At 32.9% G+C, this 8,991-nt stretch overlaps 2 protein-coding genes across 2 annotated transcripts in view; one reads left to right on the top strand and one right to left on the bottom strand.

Moving 5' to 3' along the window:
- Positions 1-73: 73 nt before the first annotated feature.
- Positions 74-4,604, top strand: LOC145726134 (E3 ubiquitin-protein ligase RNF25). The gene is made up of 6 exons (XM_081975107.1): positions 74-230; positions 292-360; positions 415-655; positions 3,689-3,904; positions 3,961-4,212; positions 4,269-4,604. Exons 1-6 carry the CDS (start codon positions 214-216, stop codon positions 4,356-4,358), a joined length of 885 nt encoding a protein of 294 aa, XP_081831233.1. The 5' UTR covers positions 74-213; the 3' UTR covers positions 4,359-4,604.
- Positions 4,605-7,291: 2,687 nt separating this feature from the next.
- LOC145726089 (protein FAM135A) overlaps positions 7,292-8,991 on the bottom strand; it is a 63,388-nt gene continuing 61,688 nt past the window's right edge. Inside the window, exon 18 of the mRNA XM_081975033.1 lies at positions 7,292-7,623. Within this exon, the coding sequence (XP_081831159.1) occupies positions 7,350-7,623 (274 nt within the window). The 3' untranslated portion in view covers positions 7,292-7,349. The remainder of the gene's footprint in view (positions 7,624-8,991) is intronic.

Genomic DNA, 8,991 nt, shown 5'->3' with positions numbered 1-8,991 from the left:
CGCAACAAGAAATACAAATTTTCTAATACGGTCACGTGACTTAACTGGAAGTTTAAGTGGGTAATTTGTCATAAGTCACTAACCCTTAACAGCTGTTTTTGACGTTTGTTAAACAAGCGTCCTTCTAGTAGTTAATTAGAAAAAAAGACTTAATTTTTGCAAAATTTACTGATTTATTGATCGGTCCCAGTTGTCAGTATCTCGGCGGGTGCCATGTCGCAACAGGAAAGGTTTGTGAACACTTCGCCCCTTTAACTCATTCAACATAACGCTCTTCTCACTTATTTCCAGGGTACAGGAAGAGCTGGAAGCCCTAGAAGCAATTTTGATGGACGACATTTCAATTACTTATAAGGACAAGTGAGTTAACACCTTTTAATACAGAGGACCTTTTGTTCAAACTGAATTTTGCAGTGGTTGTGCTGAACTAGTCAAATCAGTCATATTTCCTTCTACAGCCAATGAAGTGGACAAACAATATGTATGTGTTACCTTAGAAGTAGAGTTACCTGAGGGTTATCCTGACTGTAAGCCTGTGATAAGACTGAGGAGTCCTAGAGGATTAGATGACTCTACTGTTGATAATTTATACAGGGAAATTGAAGAAAAATGCAATGAGTACATAGGACAACCTGTCATATATGAATTAATAGAGGTAAGTGGGTCTAATGACATATTGCACCAATGTAATAGACAGTTCATCTAAGCTAAGTTGTGATTTGACTGTGATAGATTAGGTGAGCAATGTTACAGTCATATGAAAATGTAGCCTCCAGTGCTCTTAATCATATGTCAGTGCAATTGGCGATTACTCAGGTAAATCCCTTGTTATTTTCTTCAATTTATTAAATAAACATCTACAGTTTTGTTTTCTTTAGTAATACATCAAATAGATTCTAGTTTAGATAACAACTACAGTGCAATTTAAATAATTTGGATGTTTGCTAATCCAGAAGCTTTGGCAATTCATACTTCAGATCTTCTTAATATTCAACAGATTGGTGATTTAAAATAGCAAAATTATTTAAGTGCCTTGTTCCAAAAAAATAGAATCCTCACTAAAACTAGAATATGAAAAAGAATGATCTTCAGATCTAGAAGTTGGTTTGAAAACTTCCAAAAAACCTGAAAATAAAAATTATGTTGAGAATTTTGAAGAATCATGTGAATGATTAAATATTAAATAAAAAAATTAGGATTTCATATTTAATTTAGTTAGCTGTTTATTATTTTTCTATTTTGCGGTTTTATACTGAAATAAAAACTCTATCAAAGATGAATATGTTCCCCTATGTATTCAGTCAAAGCTTGATAATTCCATAGCAGTCAAGCAAAAGGTGATAAATGCAAACCCAATTTTTGTGAGAATACAAAACAAAAATAATAAAAATATAATTAATACTAATATACAAAATTGTTTATTTGAAAGTTATTTTAAAGCATAAATGTTAAGCCTAATAAAATGTTTTTTTTTTGTTTGAGTGTGTTTTTTAAAAAAAATTATTCTAATATATTATATTCTACATATTAAAATTCCATGGAAAAAAATTAGTTTTCTGATATTTTAACAAAATGGATTTATTAATTTGTTGTTTTATTTGTTAAACATAGCAAGGTTGATGATGAAGACTAAAATATTTGAATTATTTGATGACAACTGTGGTTACTTTTATTCAAAATTTAGAGTGTTTTTTAGACTTTATATTTTGACTTCTGAGAGCAAAATGATAATTAATATTTTGTCAGTTTTCATGAAAAAAACAATGATCAACCTTATTTTGTCAGGAATATAAACAAGAAAAATTAAAAAGCTTTTTTTTAAGTGAAAAGTAACATTACTTTAGTGATGGGTAAATTACTAATAAAGAATATTTTATTTTACCAAGAAATTTGAGCAGTAAATTAGGAGTAAATTAATGATAACTTACAAATATCTACTGTGTTTCTGGCAGCTCAAATTTTGACTTTCTCCCTGACTGTACGAAAATTTGTAGTGTTTTTTTCTGGTTATTGGATAGGAAATTTTCCAAAAATGTGCTTAAAACAGTCATTTTATTACTCCAAGTGAATTTTACAGTCAAGTTTGTCTCTGATTGTCCTTTCAATCTGGGTTTCTGTCAGTTCAAACTTTGACACCTCTTTTCTCCCTTACTATACCAAATTTGTAAAGTTTTTTCAGGTTATTGGATAGGAAATTTAATGAGGATTTAAAAAATATGCTTAAAACAGTAATTTCCTCACTGTCAGTGGGTTTTACAGGCGATTTTGTCTCTGACTGTCTTTTCAAACTGTCTTTCTGGCAGTTCAAACTTTGACACTGCTTTTCTCCCTGAATAAACCAGACTTTCTAGTGTTTTCAGGCTATTGGATAGGAAGTTTAATGAGGATTCCAAAAATGTGCTTAAAGCAGTCATTTTCTTACTCCAAGTGGGTTTTACAGACATTTTTGCCTCTGACTGACCTTTCAAACTGTGTTTCTGTCAGTTTACACTTTAACACCGCTTTTCTCCCTGACTGCATCAAATTTTGCAGTGTTTTTTAGGTTATTGGATAGGAAATTTAATAAGGATTCCAAAAATGTGCTTAAAACAGTCAATTTCTCACTCCAAGTGGGTTTTACAGGCTTATTTGTCTCTGACTGTCCTTTCAAACTGTGTTTCTGTCAGTTCAGTTCAAACTTTGACACCGCTTTTCTCCTTCAATGTACCAAATTTGGTAGTGTTTTTCAAGTTATTGGATAGAAAATTTAATGAGGATTCCAAAAATGTGCTTAAAACAGTCATTTTCTGACTCCAAGTGTGTTTTACAGGCTATTTTGTTCGTGACTTTCCTTTCAAACTGTCATTCTGGCAGTTCAAACTTTGATACCGCTTTTTTCCCTCACTGTACCAAACTTTGTAGTGTTTTTTAAGTTAGTGGATAGTAAATTTAATGAGGATTCCAAAAATGTGCTTAACACAGTCATTTTCCTACTCCAAGTGAGTTTTACAGACCCTGACTGTCAAAACTGTGTTCAGAAGTTCCAAAAACCAGGTTTTAGAATTAGAAAAGTTTTCTTGCAGTATTCGATATGAGACGTGTTTTGAGATTTATGACAGTTGTTTTGACAGTGGTCACATGATTGACTATCTAATTAATCCTCCAAAAACCACGTGATATCTGTCACTAATGTCAAAACTGTACAAATTTGCCTAGAGAAGTGACAAAAAGCTGAAAATGCTACTTTTTCAGAAAAGTCTACTAGTTCAACAAAAAATTATAAGATTGGAATTCATTTGGTACAAGAATCACTTTGTCAGAAAAGTTTTACTTCATTTATTTTATTATTGATAAACCAAAATCTCTAATAATAAATGAAATCAGCCTTTTAATCAGGATTTATTTTGAGAATATTGACCGAAAATGATTTTAAACAAATTAATAACAGCTATGCCAAGAAAAGGATATCTTTCAAGCAAATTTCAATTAGACCCATAAATTTAATAGTCAAATTGGTATTTACTGGTGAAATTGGTAAATTTTCTTGTCACACTGAATTTTACTTTTCCTGAAATAACTGGTGGCGGTAAAATTTCAGGAACTTCCAAATAATCTCAGGCATCAGTCCGTGAGTTTTTTACAATTTTTATAAAGCACTCGTTATATCAATAATAACCCTTTTAATCAAAAAAATCAAAACAAATTGCAGTTAATCCGAGAAAATCTGACCCAAAGCAATTTGCCGACGTGTCAATGCGCGGTGTGTCTGTACGGGTTTTGCGAAGGTGACAGCTTTACAAAAACTCAATGTTTTCACTATTTCCACAATTACTGTCTCGCCAAGCACGTGATCATCACCGCCAAACATTTCAAGGAGGAACAAGACAAACTGCCCGCATGGAAACGAAGTACCAAAGGATTTCAGGTGATTTTTGACAGTTTCCGTAAATTACGGTTGTAACTAGACAGTGGTTTTTAAAGGCCACTTGCCCAGTATGTAGAGAAGCAATTTTCTGTGATGTTGACGAGCTCAAAACCGCTGCGCCACCCAAAGAACTGGAAAACGCTCAAAAGTTTGAGGTTACTCAGGATTTAAGGTTGTTGCAACAAAAAATGCAACAATTGTTTAATTACCAAAAAAATAAGGGCGGTATTATCGATATTGAGGCCGAAGAGAATAAACTGCTTCTCATTACTAACTCAAATGATAATACTTCTGAAGAGGCATCTGATGTAGGTTATTTGGACTATTTTTTTAGTTTTGCGCTGGTTAAGTTGGTTTTTTCTAGGATCCTGGTCCTAGCTTGACTGAACCAGTGTCCAATGGTTTGCACAGTCGCAACCAGAGGTACTACTCCAAGTTTTCAGCTAACAGATGACTAAGGCATTTTCTGCCAGTTGACACTTTAAAAAATACTCACGTGAATGTGTTTTGTTTTTGATATTCCATGTAGCCCATCGTGCTAATCCCGTTACCTTCCCAATGTTACAGTAGACTTAAGATTTTTATTTTTTTGTTTGTGTTTTACATTTTTGTAGGAACGTATCGTCACACCTACCAGCGTTTTTATTATTGTTCTAAGTGTATCATAATTTGCGATAAAATAAACTATCGAATTCTAAAAGGTGTGTTTTTTTAAAGGAACAAAAATATTATGCCCTTTGCCTGCCAAAATTGCACTTTTTGCAAAAAATGGAATTTTTTCAAATTTTGAATGGTTGTAACTCTTTTATTTGTGCTTTGAGTGGTTCAACCTTTCTGAACTCCCCAAAAATAACCGAGTTACAGGGTATAATTGTGGAATAGTCACCAACAATCTAAGATATGCGGACGACACGGTCTTGCTAGCAACAGATAAAGATGATTTGCAGGTGCACTCTTGGCAGCGGTAACAGACCATACATTAAATACAGGGTGGTCCAGTTTTAAGTGTCAATAATTCACCATTTGATAGCCAATCAAAAAATAAGTTGACTTGTATTGTGTCATTTTTCTGAAAAACGTTTCCTAAGGAAGATACAGTCCTCCAAATTTCAATTTAAAAAATCGTTTTATAGTTTAAAACTGAACATCCAAGACTTGTGAAAGTCCAAATTTGTACTGAATAGTCTAAAAACTTTTTTACTACTAGGAATGGTCTTATGATTCGCTTTCTCAGACTGCCATCCTGGTTGAGTGTCTGAAACTGGCATTCAAGAACTAAAAAAAGTCCGGAAATCAAGACAAAGATTGTATTGTGCATGAAACTCATTTTTTACTACTAAAAATAATATAAAAGTTGACTTTTAATGCTAGAACTGACTTTACTAGGACTAAAGAGAGTCCAAAAGTATATTTTCAAGACTTTAATTGGTGTACAACTCAATTTTCTGGACTGGGCAACAAGTCTAGAAGTAAATTAAATTTTTTGGACTATTTTATTTCTAAAAATTAGTTCTCAGGACGTATTATTGTAGCATTTGGTACCAAAATTTTTTACTTTTATTACTGAAGAAACTTGACTTTTGGAAATAGTCTTAAATTCGATTTTTCAGTCTTAAAAAGCACTAAAAACAGTCTGAATTTCTTAGAGGTGCTACAATTTCTTGCACCTATGAGTGTAGAAGTCATCAATTTAATAGTGAAGAAGCTTGAAATAACATTTTCAAGACTATGGTCAGTGGACAAACTGGCTTTTAGGCCTGATAAGTCAAAAACTTTGTTAAGATAGTCTTGAAACTCGATTTGAGGCACTGGAAACAGCCTTAAAACACTAAAAACAGTCTAGTTTATTAAGAAATACCCGAATTTTTAGCACTGAGGTGTCTAGAAGTCGATTTAATAGTGACAAAGCTTGGAATGCTATTTTAAGTCTATGAAGAATGTAAAAATTGTTTTTTTAAGTTTGCTATGTCAATAACTTGGTGAAGATTGTCTTGAAACTCGATTTTCCAAGCTGAAAGCAGTTTTGAAGCACTAAAAATAGTCCAGAATTCGAAGAAAATGAAAAGCAAAGTAAAAAGCGCGAAAAGTTAGTTTTCAAGACAATTTTCATGAATCTAATGTCAATGTCCTGCATCTAAGACTATTTTCAAGACTAAAATATTGAAATTTGTGTTCAAATTATGAAAACTTACTTCAAATGCAAATTTTAAGCTTCTGAAGTCACTTTTCATTAGTTCAGTCACATTTTGGGGTTCAAGTCAATTTTTAAGGTTTAAATGTATGAATTTGTTGTAACAAATTCTTGAAAAAGTAGTTTTTATGTCTACAAGTCAATTTTTAGTATTAAAGTCTCTCGATTTGCATGAAAACTGGTTACAAACACAATTTTTAAGCTTCTGAAATTTTGATCTTTTCTAATTCAATTTTCAAAACTAAAGTCTTTTAGTTTGTCTGGAAACTATGAAAACTGGCTACAATAATATTTTTTAAACTTCTTAAGTGAATTTTCCGTTTCCAAGACAATTTTTAAGTTGGGTTGGGTTAGTTTTGGGTCTTTGACCGTAATATCGTGTAATAAAGTGCTTGTTCCAAATTTGATCAATATTGCTCCAACGGTCTGACAGTTATGACAAAAAACCGATTTTTTAAACAGAAATTTGAAGGACTGTATTAGGAAGCACTTTTCAGGAAAATGACATAATGAATGTCAACTTATTTTTTAATTGGCTATGGATTGGTGAATTATTGACATTTAAAACTGGACCACCCTGTATAAAGAAGACCAAATATGGATGGTTGTCAGCAAAAACATTAATATAGCCAACTTAACAGATATTAGCATAAATGGAGTAGGGAGAGTACAGAAATACAAGTATCTGGGGTGCTCAGAGAATGAAAAATGGGACTTAACTCAAGAAATCAAAAGCAGAATAGAACAGGCACGAGCATCCTTCAAAAACATGCAACAGAATACTAAGAATTCCCTTAAGAACTCGTCGATTACATTGCTATGCCTTTAGCATATTGTTCTATAGGATGGAAGCATGGACCCTCACTGAATGTGCAAGAGGATTGAGGCTTTCGAAATGTGGACTGAAGAATGCTAACGATAACGTGGATGGAGAGCGTATGAGTAAACAAAGAGAGGTACTTAACACCCTAAAGAGAAGAAAGCTGGAGTACTTTGCCCACGTAATGAGAAATCCGAAATATGAATTGCTCCTCATTATTATTCAAGGAAAAATAGATGGTCGCCGAAGAACATATTGGCTCAAGAATCTTTGTTAATGGTATATGGAGTAAACACCCTGACACTCTTTAGGTCGGTTGTGGACAAATTTAGGTCTTCTTATACCTATTTTATACATATACGAATAAAGCAAGAGACAGATTTAAATTTCTTTTATTTAAAATATATGTAATAGAAAAGAATTAGGTAGTAAAATCATCGGAAATACTTGATGCCGACTACGACCATGAATTTTTCGATAAAAATCTCCGAATCTAGGACAGCGATATGAGCAGCTCGACCAATAAGAGCGTTTGCTGTGTTGGGTAGAGCGTGATGCACGTCGTAACGTAGTAGTTTCAGATTTTTCTGCGCTATGATTGGTTGCATTATGTTGTGGACCATTTTCCTGTAGACTGTACCCTGTTCCGATGTGTCTTTTAGGGAGTCCTTGCAAAGTTCTATCCTCGCCGAATGCAATGGAACATATCTGAAAAATATGATAAAAATGTTACTATTTTGTAGTAATTGACAGAGCGTTAGTATCCAATTTCACTGTTTCTCTTTTTGTTTATTGAACACCGTGTATATGTTTAATCGTGTTGCGGTTAACACAAGATGAAATGACAGTTCAAGACAAACATTTTGAGCTTTTTACCTTCGCTGAAATCCTAAAATTGGCAGAGAGACAAAATTTTCAATATTTTAATTGAATTTTCAAAAAAAAAAAAGTGAAAAGTTGAATATCTCGAAAACGGTTAGAGTTACGGAAATTTTACAAGAAACCAAAAATGGTTAGAATAACTTTCTGCACCTAGTGGACTATGTTTACATGCACCTAGAACCGGGTAAATTCGGTCACAACTGGCAGGGCGTTAGTTTCAAATTTAACTGTTTTTTTGAATACCCTGTATATGTTTAATTGTTTTGCCGTTAGCAAGAAGTGAAAGAGTAGTTTAAGACGACTATTTTGAGCTTTTTACCGTCGCTGAAATCCCAAAATTGTCGGAGATACGGAATTTTCAAAATTTTAGGACAATTTTCAAAAAAATATGTAAAGTCTAATATCTTGAAAACGATTAGTGTTTCGGAAAATTTGCAGGAGACCAAAAATGGTTAGAATAACTTTCTGCACCTAGTGGACTATGTTTACATCCACTTAGAACCGGGTAAACGCGGTCACAACTAGCAGACCGTTAGTATCAAATTTCACTGTTTCTCTTTTTGTTTTTTGAACACTTTGTATATGTTTAATCGTGCTGAGGTTAACATGAAATGAAATGGCATTTCAAGACAAACATTTTGAGCTTTTTAGCGTAGCTGAAATCCCAAAATTGGCAGAAATACAAAATTTTCATTATTTTAATTAAATTTTCCAAAAAAACAAAATTAACAGTTGAATATCTCGTAAACGGTTAGAGTTACGGAAACTTTGCAAGATACCAAAAATGATTAGAATAACTCTCTGCACCCAGTAGGTAGATTATGTTTAGAAATCCCAAAATTGTCGGAGATAAGGACTTTTCAAAATTTTAGAACAATTTTCAAACAAATATGTAAAAAGTCTCATATCTCGGACACGGTTAGAGTTACGGAAATTTTGCAGGAGACTAAAATTGGTTAGAATAACTTTCTTCACCCAGTGGAGTTTGTTTACATCCACTTAGAACCAAGTAAACGCGGTCACAACTGGCAGAGCGTTAGTATCAAATTTCACTGTTTCTCTTTTTGTTTTTTGAACATCCTGTATATGTTTAATCGTGTTGCGGTTAACACGAGATGAAATGGCAGTTCAAGACAAACATTTTGAGCTTTTTAGCGTAGCTGAAATCCCAAAATTGGCAGAAATACACAATTT

Source organism: Ips typographus, linkage group LG3 (assembly GCF_016097725.1).
Source record: "Ips typographus isolate SLU linkage group LG3, UJ_Ityp_2.0, whole genome shotgun sequence".
NCBI lineage: Eukaryota > Metazoa > Arthropoda > Insecta > Coleoptera > Curculionidae > Ips > Ips typographus.
This window is presented reverse-complemented; position numbering and strand designations above follow the sequence as displayed.